We start from the raw sequence: 27,990 nt of genomic DNA, 5'->3' as shown, positions 1-27,990 counted from the left end.
TGAATTGGATTTTCGATGGCCACTTCTGAACCGATTCAAAATCATCCGTAGTAATACATATCGGATGCTGAAGTTCAGATAGAATGGGAGGACAAAAGTCTTTTATGTGGCAAAACTTGAACAGGCAATTCACAGTGTACAACTTCAACTACTTTGGACTTGACAGAAGAAAAAATGAAGATAATAATACTCAAATAATAATACGAAATGATTATTTATATATCCAACACATGAAGAGTGGGTATTGAATAAAAGCTAGGCGGGAGGCACGTGATCCACTAGTTTGTTGTTGCTCTTTCCAATTTTTCTCCGCACCGCTCCAACTTTCTTCTCTCCTCAGAGCCTCCAGAGAAACTCGAGAAATTCAGAGCAAGGGTATTCTCGTGGATTATATAGAGGCAGCGTGATGTCTCTGTCCACAAGTCAACTTTGTAGGACTTGAAACCTGCATGGAAAAGTCAGCAATATGGAGGCCCTCGCAGACACGTCGTGGGATGTAACAATCTCTGGGACAGGGCTCGCGCAGTCGCTGCTCGCATTGTGAGTCGGTCACTGGGAAACCTCGCATGTGTTGTTTTTCTGACCATCTTAGAGCCCTGTCCCGGTCAGGCAAGAAAATTCTCCATGTGGACAAAAACACATATTACGGCGGTTCCGAAGCCGCCTTTAGTCTCGAGGAGGCGCGAGAGTGGGCGGACTCGGTGAATCAAGGTATGTTCAGTCCCCGATGATACGCATGCATTACTGACTAGTTTTAGATCCTCGCCGAGGACCATTCGAAGACGTCTCCATTCACGTACCGTCAACCACATCTGATGGGAAGAAAGCTGCGGCCTCGAGAGCTTACACTCTTTCTCTTTCGCCATTCGTTGTATACACTCGCTCGAAGCTTCTTCCTACTCTTGTCTCATCCAGGGTCTACCGCCAACTGGAATTTCAGGCAGTGGGAAGTTGGTGGATCTGCGGGCATTCTGCGGCTAGCCGTCTTCAACGAGTACCAAGTAGTCGCGAAGATATATTCGCTGATGACTCGATTAGCATGAAGGCAAAGAGGATGCTGATCAAGTTTCTTCGCAGCATCAATCAACCAGCCCAGATGGGCGGTGATGACAAACCCGTCGTTGAAGAGGATCTGGATTTACCATTTCCTGAGTATCTGACGAGTAGATTCAATGCTCCTCCTGAACTCTACGATGCACTGGCGTCTCTGTCTCTGAGCCAGCAGTCGCCGCAGCAGACAAGTGCAAAATTTGCCGTGCCTCGGATTAAGCGACACCTCGCTTCAATAGGGCTGTTTGGTCCGGGCTTTGGCAGTTTGGTTTCCAGATGGGGCTGTGGTGCAGAGATTGCCCAGGTCGGTTGCCGGGCGCTCGCAGTGGGCGGCGGCGTGTATGTCCTCGGTCGAGGGATCCAGTCCATCGATGCACAAAAAGACGAGGATGGTTTTCACCAAGTCACCCTATCAGATGGCGAAGTAATACGCAGCCGATATGTTGTAGGCTCGCTGTGGGATTTGCCCGTGGAAGAGAATGGACCTCGGATTGCAACACACAAAGTGGCACGATCGATCTCGGTCGTCTCGTCGTCATTAGGTCGTCTTTTCCCACCTACTGCTGAAGGCGGTCCAGTACCAGCAGGGGCGGTGGTGGTTGTCCCTGGACAGGTTCTTGCTGGTGAAACCGCAGATGCGCCACCAATTCATTTACTGATTCACTCCAGCGAGACGGGAGAATGCCCTAATGGACAATGTGAGTATTATTTTTTTTTTTTTCCTTTTCTTTTGGTGAATGCTCTCTCGTGATGATTTTTTCAAACTTATCTACATTGGCTGAACGTCATTGGTGAAACTATATCAATAACTGAAAGAGAGCATTATTTCATATTTCTGGCTTTGCATTTACTGTACTCTTGCACAAAGTATTTTGCTAATCTGGTATGTGGCGATAGGTGTCATTTACGGAAGCGTCTCGATATCTGGCCAGGAAGGTCAGGGACTTCTCCAAAAGGCAGTGGATTTGCTACTCGAGTCATTTGCTGACAGCGGAGACGAACCGACTGTCTTGTGGAGACTGTGCTTCACGCAGATTGGATCATTGGACCTGACCGATAGTGTCGACAAGATTCATCGCAGTAGCACTTCAGATCAGGTCCTTTTTTTTCCACCGCCTAGCCTTGACCTGGCCTTTGATGACGAGGTTGTGGAGAGCGTGCGGGCCGGATGGAAGGCTGTCGCGGGAGACGAAGCGCATGATGATAACGATTTTATGAAATTCGAGGACCGAGAGGACTACGACGACGATTGATTGGCTTGTAGATATTCCGTAGATGAATTGAGCCGAACTAGGATTTCCTTTAGCGTCTGCCAAGACCGAGTTATGCATGCATGCATGCAACCAGCGGATAGGTGCAGATAAGGGTTGCAAGAGTTAGATTCAAGGACGTCATGGCGGGACGAATTTTATTTTATTAATTCTGATTATTACTCGGTGCATCATTATTTTCACATACGGAGTAGAGTCGTAGTACTAATTCTGTCGTGATACCGCAAACCCACATTTTCAAACGGGAAGCGCGCAGATCACGGGCGCAAAGTAAATGAACAGCCCCGGTACAGTGAGCGATTACTATTAGCAAAGACGTTAGACCATGCCATACTACTATCATCCTCTCCGTAAATGCAACTTCATATGTACAGACTTCCGAAGAAGAAAAAAGATGACAAGTCCGGCCAGGATGATGAAAGTGGAGACGATCGATGCCGAGATCGACGCTTTTTTCTGTTGGAACTTGGCCAGGAATGCCAGGAACGGGACAGTTAGGTGGAGTGGTACGTAGTAAAAAGTACGTACCTTTGCGATATGAGCGGGCTTGGCAGTTTTTAATTAATGTGTCGTACGTAGTACGTACTCTGTACACACGTGTCGTACAGGCTCCAGTTGGACCGTTTTGAGCAGTTACAACTTATTACGTCTCATGCAGACAGGGGTGTGCCACTAGTACTGGGTAGAGAGTACATTAGTACTAGCTGCCTCAGGCACAGATTAAAGTTTAATCTCCTGCCGGCCCGCCAGCGGCCGCGAGCAGGCAGGCCAGGGCCAAGGTGTCCGCTAAGCGGCTAATTAGTATTCTTAAATTTTCCTACGTATAAGATGAAGCCCGTGTGCTAGTATACGTAGTAGGCCTGAAGATCAATCGCCGGAATCCCACGATGTGGAGATACTACGGAGTAGAGTGTACCCCTGACGTAATTGAGGGTCGGATGATTCAATGCGGAAGACGATGAGTGTTTGTTCGAGTGCGGCGATACAGAGCGGTTCTCGGGTGACACAGGACTTGCATACATCCATCCGGCGTCTATACATGTACTTATACAAGTAGAGATTCAGAAGAAGCATGAAACGGTCCGCAAAGGGACTGTGGGGCATCGGGTGGGCCCCTGCACAATCGCCCCGCCCGATGTCAGTGGCGGCAAAAGCAAGCCAATCACAGCGGGCCCGGTGCTGGATCAGCGGGGGCCGTCCCCGCTTTCTGATTGGCGCTATGTCCGAGGTGGGTCGTCGCAATTCCGGCACGAGTGCTGCCTGATTGGCCAGAGCGGACCCATTAGATTGCGTGTTTCGGCCTAGCGCAGGCCGGCCAGCCAGTCAGGAGGGCTCGTGAGTGGCCAGGACAGCAGGTCCGCCCGCCGCGTAAGAGCGCATCCTCCGTAATCACTGTGGCGAAGCATCAGTGAGCAAGTGAGCACACGTTTGAAGCAGTAATAATCACGGACAATCGCGACAATCACCAACAGCAATAATAACCATCGACATGTCCAATCTGCCAGGCTGCCACCATCAAGGGGGCCGCCGCGGTGGACCAGGGTCTACTTTATTAGCCGCTAAACCGCCAAAACCACCACTAAGCAGCCGCGGCCCTCCCCCCCTATCGCCTTTTTCGCCCATCCCCACTTTATCGCTCTCTCTCCTCTCTCCTCTCTCTCCTCCTCGCCCTCTCTCTTCTCTCCCTCTCCGTCTCCCTCTCCCCTAGCCAAAGCCAAGACCAGCTACGAGCGCTTGTCAGGTTTAGACCCTCGGTGCTAAAATTGCTAATCCCAGCTAGCCTGTTCTCTGTTCTCTTCCTCTCGCCGGCCTTTGATCTTTCTTATTCAATTTTTTTTTTTTTCCTTTCTCTTTCTCTTCCTCCTCCGTGCGTTCGTCTGCCTTGCTTCCTGCCCTGTCTCGTCCGAACAGTGTCGCGCTGGTCTCGACGCAACCTTTCACTCGCTTGTACAGTCCTCTTCGCCGGCCAATTAATTTTATTCCATTACTTCGCATTCGAGGATCATCAACGCCGAGAATATACGAGACAGACACAGCGCACTAGGGTTACCTCACTAGTCCCCAATCAAGCTTGGGAACACGCCGCTACAACTCTCCCGGCACCAACACACGCTCTTATGCTGTCAAACTCTCAGCCAACACGATCTTCCACCATGCCTATCCTGCGCCTAAAAACCGTTTTCCCCCTCGTCGCCATCCTCTCCATCGTTTTCTTTTTCTGGGGCATCGACCGCTACGATCGCGAGGCCCTGTCCAACCTCAAGAAGCCCATCGAGCAGCTTCAGAATACAGCCGCCGCTGCTGTCTCGAATACCAACACCCCCCAGAAGCCCCAGGTGCAGCTGCCTCCGCAGACCTTTGGCAGCTGCGAATTCGATCCCGCCTCTGCTCCCCCCCTCGCCTTCACCGAATGGCTCCAGCGCAAGAACTTCACCCGCTCCTATATCCGTCCTCATCACGTTAGCGGCGACAAGCAGTTCAAGACTCTAGAGGAGATCAAGGCCCCCGTGCTACCTCCCTTCCACGCGCTGGAGCGTGGCCTGGTCATTTCGCCCGAGAACAAGGGCCAGCCCCTGCCATGTCCGCCCGTCGTTGACGTCGACGTCTCCATGGACCACGATGTCGTCGAGACCTCCAAAATGCTCTTCGGTCTCGCCACCACCGTCGACCGTCTCGAGCGCATGTTGCCCTCGCTTCTGTACTCATTGGGTGATTCCCAGGCTGGCCTGCTGGTCTTGGTCCCCGAATCCGACGACGACCTGGCCGTCCAGGAATCCTACTTCCGTTCTCGCGGTCTCGACGTGACCCTCGAGTCCTCTCCCTTGGAGTTTACCGCCCGCTACTTCGGCCTCGTCGAGGCGTTCACCTACCACATCAAGTCCAAGCGACCCCAGACTCAATGGGTCTCGTTCATCGACGACGACACCTTTTTACCCTCGGTCGCTTCCGTCGCCCAGCAACTCAAACAGCTGGACTCGTCCAAGAAGCACTACATTGGCGCCCTCTCCGAGGCCAGCTGGCAGGTCGACACCTGGGGCCACATGGGCTTTGGTGGTGCCGGAGTCTTTGTGTCCACACCGCTGCTGGCAGGCCTGATGGCCAACTACGATGAATGCCAGTCCTGGGGCGAGCAGCCTGGTGACCAGAAGCTGGGCCAGTGCATTGAGCGCTTTGGTAACACCCAGCTTACCGCTTGGTCATCCCTCTACCAGATGGACATTACTGGTGCTCCCGACGGAATTTTCGAGTCTGGCCGCCCCATCCACACTTTGCACCACTGGTCCAGCTGGTACACCAAGGACGTCGTCAAGATGAGCGCCGTCGCAGCTGCTGCCGGTAAGCGATCGGTCCTGCGCCGCTGGATCTTTGACCAACAAACCAGCGTGGACGCAACCACCGGCCAATCCATTCGTACTTACTGGGTGCTTACCAACGGTTACTCCATTGTCAAGTACACTCTTTCGGCCAGCACCCCCGAGAATGCCATCAACTTTGACGAGTGTGAGAAGACTTGGGAGGAGGACATGAGTGGGTACCAACAAAGTCTCGGCCCTCTACGCCCCAAGGACGTTGACGGCGTCACCAAAGAGCGCTGGCTGTTGTCCGATGCCACCATCATCGGAGACAACGTTCACCAGGTCTACTCGCGCGAGGAGGACCAGAGCCACAGCCTGATCGAACTCGTCTGGCTCGGCCCCAAGGGTGGTGGCGGTGCCGGCGTGTTCAACCCTCAGGGAACCGCTTGATCATGATACACCATATTCATTGAATTGAACATATATTTCATGCATATTACTTTGCAGGGAAAGCCCGATTTGAACTCTCGGCACTTGATCTTTTTCCCTGTCTTTTTTTTTTTTTGTCGTTTTGCTTCCATTTCCCTGGCGTTACACTGGTTGTCTTACTTAAAAACAAGCGGCGTGTTGATAAATTCGGGTAATGGTGATGTTTTCTGTCTTGAAGCGAAGGGCTGGTTCTGTTGAGCAACCCGTTTCCTATTTTCCTCGTCCTTTCCATCCTGCTGCGTTGAATGTGTTGAATATGGTTTTATTTTTTATTTTTTGAACGAACAGCGCAGTGAGAAGAGCGAAACTTGTGGAGAGGCACCGAGTCTTGAGTCGAGTCACATACCCATCTTGACGCGATGTATAACTTTCCGTGATGACCGCACCTTTTTGATTTTCATTTTGTATAAATAGATGCGTTCAGGGCCCAGTCTACGATGTTTTATTTGGTCTTTTTTTCTCTTTCTCCTTTCTTGAGACCAACAATCGCGCGGCCCAAAACCTTGTCAAATGCTGCAAGTGAATGCTAGGTAGGTATCAGATACCAGCACACCAATGTTACTGTTTTTGATGGTTTACCTCACTTGTTTTTTTTTTTTTTCCTTCTTTTTCTTGTTCACTTATAGAAGGATATAGCAAAGTTGCAATATAGATATTAAATAATTGATAATGATTGTGTGTAGCTCAATGAATAGCATTGTCAATTCGGGAGGACTGGGTTTATGTTTCAATGTTGTGACGAATCAAATTTCAATTTCAAAATGTTTCATTCAAATGATATTTATCTGCCATTGTAAACTGGGTTCATTACTCTATTTTTTTTAAAAGAAAGGGGCACATTTACAGTCGTCCGTGTAGAATCGACAAGCTTGATGAAATCAATTGGTTTGACTACCGTGAAGTAGCTACAAAGGCCGAGGGATATAGGCTTCTTTTTTGTAGAGCCACCACTTGGTAAGCTCAGCCTTAGGAGCAATAGTACATCAACTATATAGCTAAATAAAGAAGCTGAGTCAATAAAGAGTATACTGCCGACTAATTATTTTTTTTTAAAAAAAAAACACTCTATATAGTATCTCGAATACATCGGCTATTGAATGCGTTTTTAAATATCGAATAAGCTTCTTAATCCTACGTAAAATTCTAGTACAATTCGTGAGATGCGTTTTATTTTCATATCATTAATTCACGATATATTTACTATTGTACCAAAAGGCAGGATATTCGGCAAACTTTTGTCAATTATTAGCAATAAAGTGTGCTTTTTAAACCTTGGCTGTTTTCTCATGGTTTATTTGGAACATCAATTGACACATAAGCTAAATATCTATGTGTCTATGACTTTATACTTAAAGAGACTCTAGAGGTGTTTTTTTTTTTTTTTTAGCTATCTATTACTTCTATATAATAATACCAACTGAAAGCTACTCTGAAGTCTAAACTCGGAAGGATGAAATATTGCTCAAGGCTTGGAGCGTAGGTCACAACATGACAAACAAAATACATGACAATCGAGAATTCTCATCAAAGAGTCTCTATTTTTGGTAAACTAGTAAAGAATTCGTCAATATGTGACTATTATTAAGAATCCCCACTCCCTAAGGGGTCTCTTTTTGGTACTCCTTACAGTGATATGAAGCGACTGTGGCCTATGGTCGACTAGGAGACAAGTCATAGCCGCCAGGCTGAAATAATTATAGGTTTCAAATAATGTCTATTTTTTTTATAGAAAACAAATCACTTGAGATCTCTTTAATCCTGGATGTGATCTCAAACTAATAAACATTTGATAGCTTTAATCTAGCTAAAATAGGAAATATAACGCGAAAAAGGGTTAACTGGTACATGGACATGCTATAAATGTGATATACTTAGTATATCTACAGAACATTAGTTTATTTTTATATAATATTGAAATAGCTGAAGGCGCTAGCTAGCGACAAGGGTCTGAGTCCTAAACGAATTAAGTTGCCTGATCGAGGGCCTTACATATTAAAGAAGGAGTTGATAATAGATGTGTTTTTATAATACTCCGCCATGTTTGTCTATAAATACTCCTTATATTCCTTCTTCAGTTTGCATTTGTACACTTCAACATAAATATATTTAAAGAATCTAAATATTTCGTCTCTCTTACTCCAAATTCACAACAATAAATCCGCATCCCCGAATTTTCCAGGCCAAGACCAACCAATATGCTTCCCCCCTGTGTTGCTATAAGTCAACCCATCCTATTTCTTTCTTTGTTTCCTTTAGCAATGCATACTAACCTTTTGTTGCGCTTTGGTAGTGCGGCGGTGCGAAGGATGGCGACATCGACGACGGCGGAATTTGTGTCTCATGCGGGCATCGACCCTACAACCGTGCCTACGTCGATGATGAAATGCCTCGTGAAATAGAGAGCCGTGAAGTTGAGGAATCTGTTCATGAAGAAGACCGGTCTCGGTCAAATTTGCGCTATCAATAAAGCAATCTTCTCCTCCGTCTTCATTGTGGAAAGATTTTCCGGTCCCAGGCTGTTTAGCTGTCCCTTGAACACTTCATTCATACATCTGAACGCACTCTCTGTACTTCCTTTGAGAACCAGGACATCTGCCTTTCGTTCAAGCATCTCAAGTGCCATTGGGTGACCATCAGACAATATATTCTTGACGCCATTCCAAGAATTATCATACGATTCAATCGCTTTATCATAGTCCCCAAGGCCAGTGTAGGCATCTCCCATACTATCCACTGTAATATAATACCGTAGCGAGTGGTTTGATGGCCCTTCCGAAGCTTCACGACCAGCAAGAACTTCCAAATACGTTTCAAGCGCAAGTTTGTAGTTTCCCTGCCGCTTGTATGTTTCCCCAATACTGTGGAGTGTGTTGAGAGTTATTGTATGAGCATTTCCCAGTCTCTCCTGCTGGCCTCGAAGAACTTGCTGATGAAGCTGTAGTGCTCTGTCATAGTGTCCCATGGCAGACAGGCAAACAGCCATGTTGCTGCGTGCTTGCAGTGTCTGTGGGTGGCTATCACCTAGAGCTTTCTCTAGACCAGTCACTGCCTCACCAAAGTGAACTATCGCTTCGTCGTGTTCACCCAAACGCTTGTGTGCAACCCCAAGGATACCCTGGGACACCAAGGTGGTCGCATGACATTCGCCAAAAAGCTCTATCTAGTCTTTCCATACTTCGTGAAAATATTGGAATGCCTCTGCAACCTTGCCTTGACCATTGCTTCATTGAGCGTCTTGCCTTCTGGTTGCTTTCTAGACAGTACTCTTTGGAAATATTCCATTGCAGTGTCCAGCTTTTGCAAAGAAAAATATGCCTTCCCCATATTGACTTCAATTTCTTGCAAGGCCGTTTCATGGAGAAAATAGTTATGCTCATCATCTTGTTTCTGTCGTTTCTGAATATTGTCGACGGCTTTCTGATACCAATAAAGGGCATCGTCAAAATTTCCCCTCTCCAACGCGTTATGGCCAGACTGTCGTACACAGTAAAGATACTCCGTAGGGTATTTTTCTGGTTGAGGTTGATAAAACTCCCAGCATTCTTTTAGCGCAGCTTCTGCCATGTCATAATAACCAGCAGTCAGAAAATACGAAGCGAGTTTTAAAGTCAACGCCATTCGACTATCGTGACGTTCGGGTAAATCCCGACTATAGGTGAGAATCTTCGTTACGTGAGTTGGGAGATGGCTCCATTTCAGAAAGTTTTCATCGGATACCTCCTCGGGGAAAACTTCTTGCATGGAGAGAAGAGTGGTCAGGATTATTTCTCCTTGGGACAAAGCCAGTGTTCTTGTCCACAGACTGAAAAGTCGATGCATTTGATATTGCGGAGAATCAACATCATAGTTATCTTCATCTTCTTCTTGCGTGACTGCAATTAGGGAAAACGACAGGAGAATCTCAATTGCGTCGTCCAGGGTCTCCAAGTCACTAATACCAAGCCCAGCGAGAGCCTACGTTGAAATAATTTCACGCGGAATCTTCTAAAAATCCAACAATGACATGACCTGCAAAAGCGCGGCAGCGGACGGGTTCTTAAATTGAATGTAATTAAAGGACAATCCCCATGTGCTCATGACGGAACCCCCCGTTAAATCTTGCGTATGGCCAAGCTTGTTGGTAATGGGTTTCTGGAGCAACGTCACTTGGCTCGACTCGGACGATTGGAGGAGATCCAGATATCTTGAGACCTTGACTCGCTGTTTTCGGATGTACGCAGCAGCCTGTGCGATAGCTAATGGGATGTTACCAAATAGTTCCAGCAGTTGTCCTGTGGCTTCCGAGTTCACATCCTCATCGCTAATGTCACCAAGCTTCTGGAAGGTATATTTTGCCTCGGAGTCGGTCATTTCACTTAGTCGAATGCGGAATCCTTCGTCGATAGGGCCTCCAATAATATTTTCGTTGCGAGTCGTAAAGAGGATGGTGCCTCGGTATAAAGGAAGTGTGTCCGATACCAGCTTCCCAACTGGGCCCGAGATATCGTCCAGGTTATCAATAATAAGCCTCCAGTTACCAGACTTGTCAGAATCTAGCCATTGTTTGACGGCATGGCAATTGTCCTCTGCGCGGGAGTTGTCATTCACCACTCCTGCCATACTTCCAATCATGGAATAATCCGAATGAAACTGTTCAGATGTGGCTGCTTGTACCCAAAAGACGTTATAGTTGGTCTTGCTCTTGTGGGCAAAGTTCAAAGCAATTTGACTTTTCCTGAAAAGATAGGTAGTGTAAGCTTCAAATATTCGCGAAGGGGATAGGAAACATTGAAGTGATGAGAACACACCCTATGCCACCGAGGCCACATAAAGCTATTCTGACCTGACTGCCGACACTCTGGCGTTTTATTACACGTTCTATCTCCCGTTCCACGCCCTGTCGTGCGACAAAATTCGGATTCTTGCGAGGAGCCATGAAGTGCTTTAGAGAGTTTTCTATTTGATATTTAGTAAGACTGGTAGATTAGTTGCTTAACACAGGGGTGAAAACATACTAACTGGTGTTTGCTCCTTCACCACGCTAAGAAGCTCTTTCATATAAGCTGCTGCTGTCAACGACGCGTATGGTTGCCATCGCTTGTTCTTATGGGAATCGGCGTAATCACATATTCCTCTAATGGCGAGGAACGGAAACCCATCCAATCCAGCCGCCTCCATTTCAAAACAGATAGCATTATGCTCTTTCGCTATTCTGTCTCTCGTGATGCCATGCTTGATAACCTGATTGCCAGAAGCAACGGTGCCGTAATATACTCTTGGATTAAGGGGATCTTCTCTAGCAGGAAGTCTTTGCACGATTGATTTGGAGTCGCAATGGCTGCAAGGCAAATCACCATCACCATGATCATAAGTAGCCTCGAAGAGTCTGTCATGTTCTTCTCCCTGGAATTGAAAAGCATCAGATAACCCGGTCGAATCCTTAGTGTACACTTCTTCCAGGCGTGTGCGAATGCCATTTCCGGCCTTTGTCCATTCTCTTGCTCTCAAAGTCTGTACGGCATGAAGCAAGATCATTGGCGGTTTATTCAAGGACTGCGTCCGTCGAAACTTGCCCCCTTTCTCTGTCTTTCCAAAATCCCACTGCACGACTCCAGGATTATCTCCCTCAGGAACACCGGCAACGACGTCTCCGAGACGCAAGTCATTCTCTGGGCTCCAAACCCCACCACCCACACCTACCATCAAGCCAAATTTTAGATTCTCAAAACTGCGCGCCATGTCCTTTATAACTGAGGCCGCTCGACCGATTCCCATCAAGCCCGCGGGCAGACATGCGATTACTACGTTGTGGATTCCAATCCGGCCGAGCACGTAGTCGTTGTCATCCGCTGCGTCGATTCCTAGCTTAGCATGCCTTTCGTCGAGAACAGCCTCCAAGGCAATCTGCTCGACTGGCAGGGCACAAACAATCCATACTGTGTATTGGTCGCGCGTACGCAGCTCATAAGCCATTCTCCTGGTTAGCTACCTGTAATAAATCAACCTTTGAGTGCAAACTGTTACAACATTCTGGATGTCAATAATGAGGATGAGGAGCGTGCAGATTTTGCTTGGATACATAGTTAATACAGGTAATATACACGACGGTTCGGTCATGGTACTGTTTAGTGTCATACCACCACGCATTAGAGTAATCTGAGATCTGACTACTGAGACTTAGCTGTATATGTACTAGCCTGTTTTATTGCTATGTCAAATAACCGTCCGTAACATTTGAAACCAATTTGAAAATGTAGTTTCTGACTTTCTTGACTTTATTGAGGCAGTACATATAAGAAAAGATGCAGGAATCTTTGGCTCAACAGTTTTAGATGGTCCAGCGTCTAAGCGTTTCGGTGAGGTGCTGAGTAATATATACATGCATACATACATACACACGTATACTCATGCATGCATTAGCTTGTCCAAACATTTAGAATTCTTCACAACACGAGTCGTAAAAGTTATAGAAAGAGACGCTAAGTACTAATTTGGTATAGTGCAACTGTATTACGTCAGGGCCAGTTAACACACTCCTATTGGTGAATATCTTGAGATGCCCCACTTGAATACAGCTTCACCCGTTGTCTGGAGGAAACATGACAATATCAACAACAATAATACAATCGTTGACTGCTCGGCATATTTACAGAGCGTGGCTGTGAATAACAGGCCAGTATGGAGACTGTCCTGTCTGTCCACTGTCATTGAGAGAAACATCCACAAACTCGATTCATCCCGGGAACACCGCCGAATGAAAAAATAATTACCAAAGTGGACAAGAAAGAGAGAAACGTCAAATGGCAGACGAGGCCAGCACCTCGGAGATCCCTCGATGGAGAATCTCCAAGGCATGCGAAGAATGCCGTCGCCGAAAGATCAGATGCGACGGTGGAGAGCCCTGTCAACACTGCAAACTGAGGAACTCGGAATGCGAGTATCGTGGCTTCGTGCGGCACCGCAAGCGCAAACATGAGGTTGTATCGAAGGACGGTGCCGAGGACAATGAGGATGACGGACGTAGCGTCAAGGTCGGCAATAGTTTCAATACTAATAATATTAATAATAGTGCAGGCACATTATCATCAGATGCTGCGCCAGCATCATCACATCTGCCCACGCGCTCAGCCTCTGGTGGTGCTGCTGCTGAGAACAGCAGAGACAATGTGATAAATTACAGCGTGGCGGCCACGCATGTCGCCTCTCCGTCATGCGTGATTCAACTCTACTATGGACCGTCTTCCAATTTCTCCCTGATGCAGTTGATGTATCGCCAATTGGTCGAGGGATACGGCGAGGCGTCCTCGCGCGGAGATGAAGTCGAAGAAGCCGGTCCCGGTCTGGATCTTTTCAGTCATAGGCGACTGTTTTTCGGCGATCTTGCGGGGAGTCAAGACATGTCGATATCGGATCGAGGCGACCTGTCCTCGTCTATTTTCTTTGTGCATCCGTCGACGGCGACCAAGTATCTGGACCGGTACCTATCCACGATTTACCATCTGATGCCATGGCAGCCCAAAGATGAGTACCGCCGGAAACTGGAACAGCTGTATGACAGGCAGAATTTCATGTCCCTCGAGTCCCCCGAAGCCACCATCATGCTTCTCATTCTCGCTATGGGCGCAGCCATGACGGAGGAAATCGACCAGGGCAACTTTATATTCCAGCGAGCCAAGGCCAACGCCGCCAAATTTGACGATCTAGTCAACCTACAGGCAATTCAAATCCCTCTGATGATGATAAGTCTGCCCCACGCGTATTATTTTCTTGCATGTAAACTAACATCTGATTACGCACATTATCAATCCGAAAGAGCACGGCCAAATTCGGCTTATTTGTATCTTGGAACAGCAGTCCGGAAAGCGATAGCAGCTGGTTTGCATAAAAACACGCTTCTGCAGGCTGAGCGGACGACAGGAGACATCAATGAAAAGAGATCAACTTTCTGGAGCCTCTACTTTTACGAGACGTAAGTTCATATTTCGTTTTCTTATATTGAATATTTGCATACATGTACTGATTATTTTATAGATGGATGTGTTTCGGTCTGGGCCGTCCAATGAGCATCCCGGCCCACGAAATCGCCATTCCAGACCCCAAAGAGCAGCCCATGCTGCTTGCCCTGGTAGAGCTATCGCGCATCATGACCAAGTCTGCGCGCAGCATATATGGCCAGCGCTATGAATCTCTCCTGCCGCTGTGGAAGAGCGCCAAGGATGTACGAAAGGATCTTCATTCTTTTGCGCGTCGGGTTCACGGCGTCTTGAATTTCGGACTCGAGGCGTCTCCCAGGCCGGGCGAAGTAGGCGTTTGCCAGACTGTCTTGATGCTGTGTATGTTTGATTCTCTCTCTCTCTCTCTCTTTTTTTTTTTTTTCAGTACTAACTTTAATAGTATACCATACCGTGACGCTACTCACATTCCGTCCGTTTCTCATCTTCCGGGCAAGGTGGCGGCGAGACGGACCAGCGAAGAGCTCAGAGACACAAACAACGCCGTCATGGCTAGATGACGCGTGTGAATCGTGCTTGGAAGCGGCACGATGTCTCATTCGATACCTGTCGGATTGTTACCAAGTGAACATTTTAGTTCGAGTATGTTGTATTTCCCTTGAATTCTGTCCTGTCTAACACAATGTAGAATATGAAATATCACGGCTTCTTTCTCGAAAGCGCCTGCTTCACGCTCGCCTTTGATATGATGCACATGACGCCGCAGATGGCAGAAAAACACCTGCCGTGGGTGCGCTTAGGGTATCGATGCCTGGCCAGCATGCTGCCGAAGAACCAGTTCCACGAACAGACCTCGGTGACTATGAATGCCATTCAGCAGATGCTAATGGCTGTGTTTCCGAATGCTGCCGTGGCAGGAGGGGCTGATTTCATGTCCACGGGCCAGACTGGAACTCCTGCAGGAGCTGCAGGTCCTGCGAGTGACGAGTACCATAGCACCAGTAGTCGTAGCCATGACTTTCCTGGCACGACATCCTCGTCCCCTCATCAGCCCCAACATCAGCAACCAGTAAAATCCCGCCAGCACCAGCAACAACAGCAACAACAACAATTCAACAACTACAGTCCCACCACAGACCTCGCCAACCCTTCAACCTTTTTCAACTTCCTCGGCCAAAACCTCATGACTCCGCTCCCCGTCGGCGGCGGCGGCGACGGAAGCACCGAGAGCAACAACCAAGATGATCAGCTCACCGATTTCCCGCCGCTAGATATGAATTGGGGGGACATTGATTTTTCGTCGATGGACCTGGATGCGTTTTTGTCGATTGATCCGTCGGCGACGACGGCGAGTGGTATGAATTCGACTGCGGTGCCGTGGGGTGGGAATGGGAATGGGAACGTAAATAGTACTGATCTTGGACTGGGATTGGGACCGGAATTTGGAGGCCTACGGTGATGTTTATATCTTTTGATTACATTTATTATTCATTGTTGGGGGTTTATCTCTGGGGGGCACTTTGTAGATATACCAAAAGTCAGCTGCGCTTGTACAGAAGTCAATATTGATATTCCAATACACAAACTTGGCTATTCCACAATTTTTACACAGAAAAAAAATAAATCTATCTAAATAGCTGTAAATCCCACCTTGGCGTCGATAAAGCGATATCTCTCCTTCTCCTTGCGATCCTTGACGACCACGGCGACGGAGAGGAGCAGGATCACATCGATTGCTAATTTGTCAGTCTGCAACTCAACCATACGGAGGGAGATGGTGAAGAAAGACATACCGACAATACCAAACGCCGCGGTGAAGATAAGATCCAAAAGCTGATTAGCAAAGCTGGAAAATGGGCCGACACAGCCTTGTTTCCCTTCTGCGATTAGGGCAGTAGGACAGGTGCCATCAGTAACAAAGAGGGGTGAAGTGCTGTTGTAGTAGCCACAGCAGTCGAACTATCAATTACAATCAGACTTGAAATGCCAAAAAAAAAAAAAAAAAAAGGGGAAGGTGCTAACCTTTTGCTGGAGGAAACTTTGCACGTTGACGGTTTGACGGCCCCAGGCAGTACTCAGCATTGCTCGCGTCTTGAGCGTTTCGATCCAGATGATCAGGCCGAGAACAAGTGTGAATATACTGCATGCAACGATCATCCATCCCTGCAGCTTGAGCCAGAACCGGCTGTCGCGAAAGACCAAACTCGGTATGGCGAGGGCGGAGGTGATAAACACAAATATGGCGTTTACGAGGCCAGCTGCATTTTTTTGGTTTTCAGTTCATAGCATGATTTTATTTTGAGTTGTGAGAACAAACCCTTAAAAGGAAGCATTCCCAGCAGTATAGTATCTGGAGCGTTGGCCAGAGTTGGTGTAGGATGCACTTGTCGATCAAATAACAGTGATGCCACCAGGAGAATAATACCGCCAGCGAGGAATAGAAACTCTGCGCCGGCGTAGCTGAGGAGGATCTTGTCCACTTTCATGGTTATATTGTTGGGTAGTATGGTGATAATGGGTTATCGGACTTTTCGGTCGTCTCCTCAGAGAGGGGGGAAGTATGTATCAATGTATAAAGCCGCACAGTCGAGAAAATCGAAAAAGTCGGCGCAAAGTCGAGAGTAAATAATTAAATCCAAGGCCACCCCACTCGCATCTTGTAACGGTTTGATAATTCTCAGGCGAACCTGCAGGGTTAAATGTTGACATTGTGATACACGGAGGCTACAATAAGTGTCACAGGTAAAGGTGCAACGTGAAGCGTTTCAGGTGCACACGTGGCTATCTACATAGCACCATGTGTTTGTCATTAATACAGAATAAATACTCTTATTTTGTAGAGGGATTTTATGTTATGTAATTTAATAAATTATAATATCAATATCAACGTTGATATTGATAAATGATAAAAAGGTCATGTGATCTCTACATATATATATGTTAGAAAAGCCTGATATTATTATATAGAAAAGATCATATTTAATTGATGGCTAGCATCCATGTCATTGGTCCAAATTAGAAATATGCTAAGGCTATTAGGCACACGTTGCATATATATTATTACAGTTTAGGCATAGGAAATGGGTCAATGCATTTAGCATTCAATATTACATGTACTTTTTAATATTGCTGATAATGAACAAGCTATATATGTGGAGATGTATCCATCAATAAATAACACTGAATAATTTATGTTAGTGTTCCACCGAGAAACACACAGAGTTGAACTCTTCATACGCTCATAGAGAGAAGAGCAATATGACTCAACTGCTAAGACCGGGGACCGCATGCCGTTTGCGGACTAGCGGGATTGGTTCGCATACCGACGGGTCTCGGCTCGACTTGCATGTGCTAACGTATCAGTCCAAGACGACTCCTGTTTGTTATATTTTACATTGCTTCATTTCGTTCAGCCAACGAGCCACTCGATACAGGAGATTCAGCGGTCAGTTGATCTCTAGTTTGGCAAAGCTGAGACCAAAGGACCAAAAATAGGCTATGGCTAGCGTGACATGCGAAGTTGCCACCAGCCCTAATTAGCTCCGTCACTCTCCAACATGAGCTGGGCTGGAGCCCGATCGGCGACATGACAATCGACCTGGGATCTGCAGGGAAGCTGGGGTCCAAAGTCGAATAATGAATGAACTGCTGAATAATACAGGGTAGCGCGATGACGGTCCGCTGTTTCTGGCAGACGTTGCGATTGAACCAACTGTAGGCTTTTCGCACGCATACCCCGTGGTTAGAGGACTCTTGTAACCTCTGTGAGACAGAGCACGGATTATTATCGTACGCTTGCTGACTGGCAAGTACTAGCGGCAAAGCTTATAGGGGACTCGCTAGTGCTGATCCGTACTAGCCCGCCTAGCGTGCCATTTTCTTTGTGCTTCTGAGTTCTGCCTTTTTTGTAGCTAATTATGCCAATAAGAGCCAGAGCGAGCAAGCAAGCGGGATCTTGATAGTCGATGGTATTTATTGGGTGCAAGTACCAGAGCCTCTTATGGCATCTCTGATGGGCCAATAGTTGCTCTGTATACTACTAGCACTATACAGACACTATTAAGTATTGGCAGACGCTATTAATAGCTGGCAGTGTTCCGTACCGTACGTAATGTAACCGGCTCAGCCTCGGCGCTGGCCACGGCCCAATCAGGCAGGCGTTTTGCTGCTGGGCACGCGATGACTCGCCCGTGCACAGTGGGGCGGTACGGCCACGGTACTGGGCGCTTTACCGCCTGCCGGATGCGGCACGAGCAGGTGCGCCCTTTCCGGTCTCGCCTCGCCGGGCCCAGCGGATCGCGGCCCTTTTGGGACGAGAGAATGACGCTAGCCAGGGCCGCCTCGCCAATCAGCGGCCGTCCAGTGGAGCCCCCGTGGGCCGTTGCCGCCGCTGATTGGACGCCGCCGACCGTCCGGCGGTACCCTGTGAGCCACGGTGCGCGCCCATTGGCGGCGCTGGGGGGGCCAGCGCCCCACCTTCCCCAGCCGCGCGCCGTTGCCTCGCTTGTTGCTGAGCCTGCCTAATTACTCTTTCCCCCCCCCAAAGATCCCCCTTCCCTTCTTCGACACTTTACCCAAAAAACTCCCTCTCCAAAACGCGTTACTCGATTTGGCCGTTTCGTCCATCACCCCAAGCATCATTCCTCTTTGGGCGCTCCTCATCTGCAATTCTTCATCGAGCTCTCGTCACAACTCGTCCTTGCCTGAATTTCCTCCCCCTTCGCCTCGCTTCTACACAAAGTCACCATGGCCGATCTCTCTGCCGTTGTTCCCGACGAGCACGCCTCGCCTTCGCAGGACGACCTGCAGCAGCCTGGCAACGGTGCCGTCGACCGCAAGCGCGGTCGCATGAGCGCTGCTGGCGACGACGACGACGACGATGACGACAAGACCGGTCGCGAGCGCCGCAAGATCGAAATCAAATTCATCCAGGATAAGTCGCGTCGCCATATCACCTTCTCCAAGCGCAAGGCCGGTATCATGAAGAAGGTACGTTCCCCCCCAACAGTCGCGTCCCGCCGCGCTTCCACACGCCTTTTTTTGGTTTTTGCGCCAGCATCAACCACAACACAAACACAACCCGCCAGTTGCTTATTTCTCGCGTCATCTTCGTGCTGACCTTTTATTTCTATTTTATTTTTTAGGCCTATGAGTTGTCTGTCTTGACCGGCACCCAAGTCTTGCTTCTTGTCGTGTCTGAAACCGGTCTGGTCTACACCTTCACCACGCCGAAGCTGCAGCCCTTGGTCACCAAGCCAGAGGGCAAGAATCTTATCCAGGTACCCTCCCCCTTGATATTTAAACCGTCGTCTCGCTTCAGTCTCGCTAACGTCGCGTAGGCGTGCCTCAACGCACCCGAACCGTCTTCGGAGAATGGCGTCGACGCTACTGATCTTCCCGCCGAGTCACCCGAAGACGTCCCTCACAGCAGCGTGAATGCTCCTCAGGCGAATATCCCTCGCCCCGGCGGCCTGCAGCCGGGCTATATGACACATGACCAGCAGCAACAGATGGCTTACTACCAAAACCTCCAACAACAACAGCAGCAAGCCCAGGCTGGCGGCCAATATCCTGGCATGCCCGTCGGAGGCAGGATGCCACCGCCGCACCAGCCTGCTGCTTAAACAACTAACCCGCAATATAATGAATGGTTGATGGCCCTAAAAAACAATATACAATACGAAAGAGACAAACTGCCATCTTCCATCTGCGTTGTCCGCCTCTGCTCATTTGATACCCTTGCGACGCTATGCAGTTGACCTACACTATTGAGCTGTGTATTATCTGGATACTCGACCCTCCCCAATTCTTTATGCTAGGCTTTGTTACTTTAGTCGCGCTTTCTTATTTCGATTCGAGCCTTGGACGAGGGTCTGTTGCCCCTGCCATCCAAGGCATGTCGTTTCTTTGTACACATTCATCATCACTGTCGTTAGAGAATAGGGTGGGCAGACGCGTTATCGCCTGGTTGAAAAGTGACAGAAGATCAAATGACGTTTATATCTTCTCGACAAAAATTGGTGAAAAATCTTGTTTGTTTAGAAACGAAACAAGCGGTCGGATCATTCTATCTGTCTTGGTTCTGTTCTAGACATCGGCGGAGATGCGGTGTTTCTGGAGTGTGGTCCTAATGTCTTGTGTCATATTTTGCGTTCGGAACGACTGCGATATCTTTTTGTATGTTTTGTTGCGCACTACATTTGCCTTTTGCTCTCACAATACAATCGGTGCGAGCTTGATTTGTTTCCTTGCAGTCTGGCTTGCTTCTTGACTGCTGTACTTTTTCTTTCCTTCTGCTTTCCTTTTCAAGTACGGGATTATTTTGCGTTTTGCCTGATCTTTTTAACTATTTTCTATTTTTCCTATCTGTTCCAATATGTGTATCATCATTCAACTTGATCCTTGCATTCATCAACCGGGTTTTCGGATTGCTTATTATAGTGATTCTAGAAAAAAACAAAACGGGTTGCATGAATCACAATGGACTGGCCATTGAAATTTCTTTCAAAATGGCAAGCTAAGTATGAAAATCGACCAAAAAAAATTGAAATCTTTATTTTACTATAAATTGATACTAAATTGAGAACAATTATTATTCTTTTGGGCTGGTTGATCCACTTCAGGTAAAGATTACTGTAGATGGAAAGTCTTGCCTTGTTTGACATAAGCTTAAAAATAATAATACAAGGCCCAATTATTATTGGAATTGAGTTTGTAAACGGGGTCTTTTAATTTATTTTCATTCGATCATGCTTAATTGTCTAACGGGTGTTCTATGCCCGATACGTATGCGACTGATCTGACTCGTGAGATTATTATTGAGATGTTTTTTTTCAACTCGACATGCTCAAGAGGTTTTTTATTTTTGGTTTCTACAGGAAAAAAAAAAAAAAAAACAAACAAAACAAAAATCTCTATAGCTAATTTTATATTTCTCATTCTCTTCTCTCAGCAAACATTGATTAATACCCAACTAGCTAGCTTTCGCACGGCCAACACTTCGTGCTCTGATGATTTCATTATTTGTCGTTCATGTAATCCGGTTTCCACGTAACATACAATAAGAAGTAGTTTTTCTTGTTTCCCTATAACTAAGAGATGACGGGGGAAAAAAAAAAAGGTTAAGCAAAAAAAAAAACAGAGAAAGTGTCTTGTTCGGGTTTCACACAGGAGGGTCTTCATTATTAGTATGGTTAGATCTTGATGTCCAACGTTGTAGCATTTTCAACGGTTTCCGCCACCCGCTCGGTTGTTCAGTGTTCAAGGTACCGTAATTTCGTGAATTTCCGGGGACGTCGGCACCGCTGTCGGTGGGAAGAGGTCGTTTCGGCGACTTGCTCCAGCCAGCAGTACCGCCTGCAAATAGGGGAGCCGAGACGCGTCTGTTAGACTGGTTCTGTAGTCGACGCGCCTGCGGAGATAGGGCAGCGTTGTCTCGATTCTTGTGGACGAGGAATGCATTGCCGACATCTGACCGGCGGCCGCGGCCACGCGACAACAGTGACATTGTCCTCCTGCGAGTGTACGGAAACCCAGGCGGACGATTCACAGAGGCTGGCTCGTTTTCCGAGTCGTCGAGATCGGCCCAGATCTGAGCGGATTCGTTGTTGTTCAAAGTCTGAGAGCGGTGGCGATAGGGCGAGCTTGTCAGAGGTAAACTCGGCGTCCGTTTATGAGGCAAATCCTGCCTCGACGTTGGCAAAAGGGGCTGTCGTTCATCGGCCTCTGGCTCTTCAACGTCTGATGGCTCGGCGAACTCCTCCACGAGCCCCATTCCAGATCCCATCGGTGTTTGTGAGGTGTTTGGCAGGGTAACACCTGCATGGCTGTCGATGTCTTCCAACCTCCACGAGAGGCACAAGACACCGGCAAGAAGAATAATAGTTCCAAGAGCAATAAGCCCAGCCTGAAGTCCAGCAAGCTGGGACGCCTGTCGAAAGTAAATCAACCCATCCAAAATCGCGATGATGTTGTATACGCAGAAAACAAAAGGATAAAGAACGCTAGTGCTGCAAAGCTTCAAGCCTCGGTGCATATAATACAGTTGTGTCAAAGCCAGGCAGATCATCCCGATCAGAATGAGCCAGGATTGCCACCGGTTAAACTGGTTGACATGGTCGACAATCGTCCGTACGAGAAGCTCAACCGCTGACTTGGCCAGCAACAGCGTATGAGCCGACAACACCCCACTGGCAAACGCGAAAGCCAACCCACGGTAAAACTTTGCGCGAGGCGGGGATATCAAAGCCCCGCGTAGTTTGATGAAGCGAGACTTGTGATGGTTCGGAGACGAAAGCGTTTTGATGACGCGCGATCCAGCGAGAACGAGGGCCACGACCAGCCCAGTGACTACCATCCATGCGATGAAGGCGCGTCGATTGAGTAGCTCCAGGAGCTGGTCCAGGCTATGCGCGGGTTCCCCAATAGCACCAAATGTCGCTATTAGCACGGCTCCGGTACACACGAGTACTGTCCCGATGAACGAGTTCTTCGTAAACGGTTCGCCGAGAATGAGCGTTGCGGAGATCGTGTTAAACACCAGTCCGGACTACACACCATGCAGTCAGTACAGCGACACGAGAGAAATGTTGAATGCACATTGCAAAACCTACCGATTGTAGAGTCGACAAAACTGGTAGCGGTAGTGTTGTGATCTGAATAGTACTCCCAACGATATTCGCAACGACAAACATAAACATGCCCATCTACACACGTAATAAACATCAGCGAAACGCCCTAGAATCCAGAGACGAGGAACCAGCCGTACCTGCCATCTTCGCCGCTTATAAGGAGGTCTTCGTAGCTCGTACGGCGCTTTCTCGTCTTCGAGTAAATGAGACTTTCGCTGCAGGGTGAGTCCGATCGCTTGGAGACTGGTGGAAATCAACCCGACAAGAACCCCGACCTGGCGCGCATGTCAGACACGAAATATTTTCTCCTGGGTATAAGCAAAACTCACGGCAATACTCCCCTCAGGCGACAGGTCACCGAGCTGGCCCATCTGCAAAGGCGAGGTGCATCGAACGCATGCACTTAGCGGAGGGGGCTGTAGCCTGGCCAAATGCTGGACATATCGCCGTCGCGGATCAAAGGAGATAGACAGGGTAAAGCATAAGAGAGTAATATAAGACGAAAATAGCGACAGGTCCGGGGTTGGATTAGAGGAGAGGAGAGTAGACAGATAGAAAGTGTGGCGGAGGGAAGATGTATCGCGTTCGGAGTAGGTCCTAGGTAACAGTGCCAGGCGCTTTCCCCGTCGTCAGCGGACCCGCTCCCTCACGCAGCACGCAGGCAACCTAACCTAACCTCAGATCCCGAGAGCAAGCGTCATTCTCACCGGCTCATTCTCCCCTCCCCCAAAGTCACACAGTCAGTTGGCCAGGAGCTCGTGGCTCTCGTACCTATAGTAACACCGCAACCCACGGAACTGATCACCTGAAAGCCCAGCACTGCGTCGGTCGGCACGCCGGGCAGCGAAGCGTGTACACTATTCCTTAGACTCCCATCCCACCTGTCGCAAAGACCCTACACGAGACTTCACCACCAGCCGCCAAGATGTCGCAGCGTCATGCCCTCTCGGACGACCAGGTACGCATTAATGTGGAAGACGTCGTGATGAGTAACACACAAACTAACCCTTGTTCGGTGGAGGACAGGTCGCGGGTGAGCTCCGCAAGATGACCGCGTTTATCAAACAGGAAGCTCTCGAAAAGTCCAAGGAGATCCATATCAAGGCCGACGAGGAGTTTGCCATTGAAAAGTCGAAGCTGGTCCGCCAGGAGACGGCTGCCATCGACGCCCTGTACGAGAAGAAGTTCAAGCAGGCTGCCATGTCCCAGCAGATCACCCGGTCCACGCTTGCCAACCGCACCCGTCTCCGTGTTCTCTCCTCTCGCCAGGAGCTCCTGGACGATCTCTTCCAGCGTGCCCGTGAGCAGGTCACAACGACGTCCAAGGAAGGGAAGAAATACCAAGGTGTTCTAGCTGGACTAGTCCTCGAAGGTCTCTACTACCTGAATGAAGACAAGGTCGTTGTTCGGGGCCGCAAGAAGGATATCGATACCATCAAGAAAGCTATCGTGGATTCGCAGAAGGAATTTAAATCCAAGGTTGGCCGAGACGTAACGATAAACATCGATGAAAAGGAGTATCTACCAGACGGATCGTAAGTGCTTCTGAGGATGACTTGTCTACGCTTTTGTGTGAATATGACTAATTTTCTTTCAGAGCCGGTGGTGTGTCTATTATCGGAGGCGGTGGTAAGATCGAAATCAACAATACCTTTGAGGAGCGTCTACGGTTGTTGGAGATTGATGCTCTGCCGGCTGTTCGCGAGACCCTGTTTGGCAAGAATGTGAACCGCAAGTTCCATGACTAGACTAGTCGTACGGAACTTTGTTCTTTGCATCGGCCGGCTATTTGTGTGTATGCTACCTGACCCGGTTGTTTTCTATCTATGTCCATATATACGAGCTGCATTGTCTTGGACGGTTTATCCAGTCCCGCATTCTCTCCAGCTATTCAGCTATTCAGGCGGGCTTGCTGGTGTTGTTTACTAGGCCATTAATTTATAAAGAAACATGTCCAAAGCTTTCGTGCAGTTGTCGGAAACGTCCCCGTGAAGCAATGTATTCATCTAACCGGGACAATTAAGCAAATTAATGTACAGTCATCGCGGTCATCTAATCATAAAAGTTCTAAAAGTCTCAAGACTCGAGTTATGACTTGGCCATCTTTGCACTAAAGTGCTTGTTCGCCATGGATTGTGGTATTTTTGTTTGGAGGTCGTCTATGCCGAAAAGAGATCGCACTCGGGGTTTAGAGCGAACAGAGAACACGATTCGGTAGTGTAACGCCTCGAGGCTCTGCTTGGCTTCTGTTCGCTTCAGATGAGACGCGCCTGAGTCTTCAATAGCACTGAATATCCGCTTCACCCGGTCCGCTAGAGCGTCGACGTCGGTATTGAATTGGTTTTCGGCCTCCTTACTGGGGAACTCGGCCGATGTCTGGTCTATGTCGATAACGATGTTTAAGAGGGAAGTGGTTGCTTTGAGCTCGGAGTAGTCGTAATTGTTGGTTGACTTGGCCTGGTGCAGCTTCGAGCCAAAGCGTGCGCTTCGTAAATGCTGAGTTATCCGTTTGAGATTGAGAACGTCTGCGGCAGGCTCCAACAGTACCGACTCGTCGTTGATCAAAAATGAGACGGCTAGCCGAGCCCGAAACAAGGCAATGTCGGGGTTCGTTGGGAGGATGTGTTTGAGTAGTTGGCTCTGAAGGGTAATGTCCTTGACCGTCTGGAAAGCGGACTTAGTGAGTGGTTGCACCTGAGTGACGTTAGTCGAGAAAAGAGCCTGAAGTTTCAAGAGTCTTACTAGTTCGTGAAAGCCTTCCGAGGGAATATTCTGCAGTACGGAATCTATTGTTGTTTCCAAAGCCGAACAGACTGTGGAATTCTTGGTCACGTAGATGTCAAGGGCGAGACGGAATAAGAGTTTTAGCGTGTGCTGTCTGGTGTCCTCATGAAAACTAAGTAGAAGAAGAACTGGTTAGAGAGCTGTTTCGTAGTTGGCACAGAAAGCAAAGACATACTGATCCGAAAGGTCTCGCAGTAAATCGAGAACCGATAAGAGGTACTTCCACTCGCAAGGCGATTTTGCTACAATATACAATCAGACAACAAGACATGACGTGCTCTCAATTGGACTCGTACCTGGGTCGTATAAGTTCTGTGGTGATATCTCTTCGGATGTGTTCAATGCCTTCTGCGTGCCCCCAAGAGACCCAAAAACCAGCTCAATATCGCAAGGCTGGACAAGAAACTTGATACGCTCACCACCCGCATGCTAGTACATACAGTCAGATTCCTCTTTTAAATGCCAGTCAATTGTATAATCGAGAGACTGCACCTTTAATGCCCTGCAATAGGCATATCGCAAATCGTCCCGAGGCTCTAATGGTACTGTTTCAACTTAGCAAGTCACTGGCGGAAACAGGATATTGTACGCACCTGATTGTAGAATCCATAGAATCACCTCATCGGGGAGTAAGCCTCTCGTTAGGGCAAAGTCCAAAATGCCTGAATGAAACGCTCTCTCACGGGGGGCCGGGTCTAGGAAGATAACCTTAGCAACCAAAAGGAACAACACAAGAGGGGCAACCCAAAAGCAAAACTACCTCTTAGAAAAGATTCTCGGGAAGACGGAGGTATCGAGTCCCTCGGAAACTCAGGAAGTTGCATATCAGAGCCACTGCCAAAAAAAGACCAAGACTTTTCCACTTCAAGAGCTTCTGTACGTCGCACTGCATCCAACAGTCTCTGCAGATCACTCTCTTCTTTTTCTGCAGCAAACGCAGACGCAAGAACATCCTCACGAATGCCCGAGCTGCCGTCAGGACCATTGGGCGAGCTTGAATTTATGTGTTCCTCACTTTGGAGCTGGGCCTTGGCTTTGGCGACACCGGCCTCGGCCTCACTGTCGTCCACGGAGCGGGTCACCAATGATTCCATGCTGAATTTGTATTTCTTTGGTTTCAGATTTAGTACCGGTCTGTTGTTCTGTGAATACCGAAATTTGGATGCCCGTGATCGCGGCTGAGAAGTTGAATCGGGAGCAGGAGACTCGGAGTCTTTTGCTTGCCCAGAAGATGAACCCAGGAACCTGTTTAAAAGATCGTCTGGAGACTCCAGAGAGCCGATCGACTCGCCACTTTCTGCATCGGAGTCGACGACGACTTCCATTCCATTTTTGACGACCCGCTGTGACGAATTGAAGGAAGAACTGGGTTGTAGGGTGGCATCGCTACTGTGATGGCTCGAGCCATTTACAGGACCACGCGCAGCTTCATGAGAGCTTCCCTCATCGGGCAGCTGTTGGGAAGACAGCAGTTGCGAAGGAAGATCTGAAGGCGGATCGCTCAAGGGGGACGACGGTTGGCTGGCTGCGGGGAAGAGGAAGCTTTCTTTCCCTGTTTCTTTCAAAGGGTCCTTGGGGGTTGCCACAAAAGCCGGCCGTTTGAAAAAGTCCTTGATGGTACGTGGCTGGGGCATCTCGTGCAGGCTGGAACGAGCACCTGGTCTGGCAGACGTCGTTGGACCAACATCGTCTCTTCTTTTTCCCATCGCGGAACAGCCGCGCGCGACACGGTGCACGACATCACGTGACCCGGACAGTATGTATCCGCATTGGGATTAGTCTTTCTTGTCTCCTTTTACTAATACTCGATGCTTTTATTTTGAACATTGTCAGACATGTCGTAATTTTCTTTAACTACGTACTCTGCACCCTGTACCCCGCAGGCACCAGCGAAATTGACTTATTTATATCTACAACTAAGCCACCATGGCCTGAGGCCCTCGGGGCCAAAAAGGAGGTTGATCGCCAACGCATGAGCATTTAGTATCATTTACTTAATAAACAGTAGCACCAACGGACACGCACGCATGCACGTGCTTGAAACATTATTGAGCTAGCCTCTGACTTAATTCTTACCTGTCTCGCTTGTCGCCGTCTCAGCTGGTGTCACTTTTTTGTGAGTCGTCTAGTGCCAAGCGGAGTCTAGCATTTCCCCGTTAACCGCCCGTCCCAATCAGTGCTACTAATAATATAGAGATCAACGTACGTCGCAGCAACGGGTCGGGGGCGGAAGATCCAGCGACGATCTCTTTAAAACCGGGTTGATGGTGTGTCCTCAAATGGATCCCTTTGGGTGGTGCGACTGGGTGCCTGAATCAGGAAATTTATATTATTAACAACTGCTGGCGATAAATAATTCAATAGCGCTTGTTAGTGTTTAGTATTCTAGACTAGCACGTGGAACAGACATTTACTATACGTACTTGGCACTCGTACTCCGTACTCCGTATATTGGAACAGCCCTTAGTCATCGAACCATAATAATAATAAGAAAAAAAAAAAAAAAAAAAGGTCGGCCCGGAGAATAAGAAACCAAAGA

The 27,990-nt window shown here is 48.3% G+C and overlaps 9 protein-coding genes across 9 annotated transcripts; 5 read left to right on the top strand and 4 right to left on the bottom strand.

Moving 5' to 3' along the window:
* Positions 1 to 466: 466 nt before the first annotated feature.
* Positions 467 to 2,303, top strand: TRUGW13939_04138 (uncharacterized protein; the record flags this gene model as incomplete). Its single annotated transcript, XM_035487315.1, has 4 exons — positions 467 to 540; positions 593 to 711; positions 759 to 1,748; positions 1,948 to 2,303. The coding sequence occupies 4 exons, from the start codon at positions 467 to 469 to the stop codon at positions 2,301 to 2,303; spliced, it is 1,539 nt and encodes a 512-aa protein (XP_035343208.1).
* A 2,171-nt stretch (positions 2,304 to 4,474) lies between these two features.
* On the top strand, positions 4,475 to 6,067 carry TRUGW13939_04137 (uncharacterized protein; the record flags this gene model as incomplete). Its single annotated transcript, XM_035487314.1, has 1 exon — positions 4,475 to 6,067. The coding sequence occupies one exon, from the start codon at positions 4,475 to 4,477 to the stop codon at positions 6,065 to 6,067; it is 1,593 nt and encodes a 530-aa protein (XP_035343207.1).
* A 2,485-nt stretch (positions 6,068 to 8,552) lies between these two features.
* TRUGW13939_04136 (uncharacterized protein) lies at positions 8,553 to 12,058 on the bottom strand (the record flags this gene model as incomplete). Its single annotated transcript, XM_035487313.1, has 5 exons — positions 8,553 to 9,266; positions 9,323 to 10,060; positions 10,115 to 10,820; positions 10,894 to 11,041; positions 11,101 to 12,058. The coding sequence occupies 5 exons, from the start codon at positions 12,056 to 12,058 to the stop codon at positions 8,553 to 8,555; spliced, it is 3,264 nt and encodes a 1,087-aa protein (XP_035343206.1).
* Positions 12,059 to 12,885: 827 nt separating this feature from the next.
* Positions 12,886 to 15,496, top strand: TRUGW13939_04135 (uncharacterized protein; the record flags this gene model as incomplete). The annotated part of the gene is made up of 4 exons (XM_035487312.1): positions 12,886 to 14,054; positions 14,117 to 14,418; positions 14,480 to 14,679; positions 14,726 to 15,496. The coding sequence occupies 4 exons, from the start codon at positions 12,886 to 12,888 to the stop codon at positions 15,494 to 15,496; spliced, it is 2,442 nt and encodes an 813-aa protein (XP_035343205.1).
* Positions 15,497 to 15,666: 170 nt separating this feature from the next.
* Positions 15,667 to 16,523, bottom strand: TRUGW13939_04134 (uncharacterized protein; the record flags this gene model as incomplete). The annotated part of the gene is made up of 4 exons (XM_035487311.1): positions 15,667 to 15,773; positions 15,831 to 15,996; positions 16,060 to 16,295; positions 16,355 to 16,523. The coding sequence occupies 4 exons, from the start codon at positions 16,521 to 16,523 to the stop codon at positions 15,667 to 15,669; spliced, it is 678 nt and encodes a 225-aa protein (XP_035343204.1).
* Positions 16,524 to 18,783: 2,260 nt separating this feature from the next.
* TRUGW13939_04133 (uncharacterized protein) lies at positions 18,784 to 19,661 on the top strand (the record flags this gene model as incomplete). Its single annotated transcript, XM_035487310.1, has 3 exons — positions 18,784 to 19,026; positions 19,182 to 19,316; positions 19,377 to 19,661. 3 exons carry the CDS (start codon positions 18,784 to 18,786, stop codon positions 19,659 to 19,661), a joined length of 663 nt encoding a protein of 220 aa, XP_035343203.1.
* Positions 19,662 to 21,199: 1,538 nt separating this feature from the next.
* TRUGW13939_04132 (uncharacterized protein) lies at positions 21,200 to 23,038 on the bottom strand (the record flags this gene model as incomplete). Its single annotated transcript, XM_035487309.1, has 4 exons — positions 21,200 to 22,585; positions 22,650 to 22,742; positions 22,805 to 22,942; positions 22,997 to 23,038. 4 exons carry the CDS (start codon positions 23,036 to 23,038, stop codon positions 21,200 to 21,202), a joined length of 1,659 nt encoding a protein of 552 aa, XP_035343202.1.
* Positions 23,039 to 23,592: 554 nt separating this feature from the next.
* Positions 23,593 to 24,415, top strand: TRUGW13939_04131 (uncharacterized protein; the record flags this gene model as incomplete). The annotated part of the gene is made up of 3 exons (XM_035487308.1): positions 23,593 to 23,625; positions 23,694 to 24,202; positions 24,265 to 24,415. 3 exons carry the CDS (start codon positions 23,593 to 23,595, stop codon positions 24,413 to 24,415), a joined length of 693 nt encoding a protein of 230 aa, XP_035343201.1.
* Positions 24,416 to 24,755: 340 nt separating this feature from the next.
* TRUGW13939_04130 (uncharacterized protein) lies at positions 24,756 to 27,157 on the bottom strand (the record flags this gene model as incomplete). Its single annotated transcript, XM_035487307.1, has 7 exons — positions 24,756 to 25,361; positions 25,410 to 25,563; positions 25,627 to 25,693; positions 25,748 to 25,880; positions 25,944 to 25,996; positions 26,045 to 26,146; positions 26,212 to 27,157. The coding sequence occupies 7 exons, from the start codon at positions 27,155 to 27,157 to the stop codon at positions 24,756 to 24,758; spliced, it is 2,061 nt and encodes a 686-aa protein (XP_035343200.1).
* Positions 27,158 to 27,990: the final 833 nt, after the last annotated feature.

The sequence above is a fragment of the Talaromyces rugulosus genome, chromosome II (assembly GCF_013368755.1).
Source record: "Talaromyces rugulosus chromosome II, complete sequence".
In the NCBI taxonomy this organism is placed as follows: domain Eukaryota; kingdom Fungi; phylum Ascomycota; class Eurotiomycetes; order Eurotiales; family Trichocomaceae; genus Talaromyces; species Talaromyces rugulosus.
Note: the sequence above shows the minus strand (reverse complement) of the source record. Positions and strands in the feature narration are given on the sequence as shown.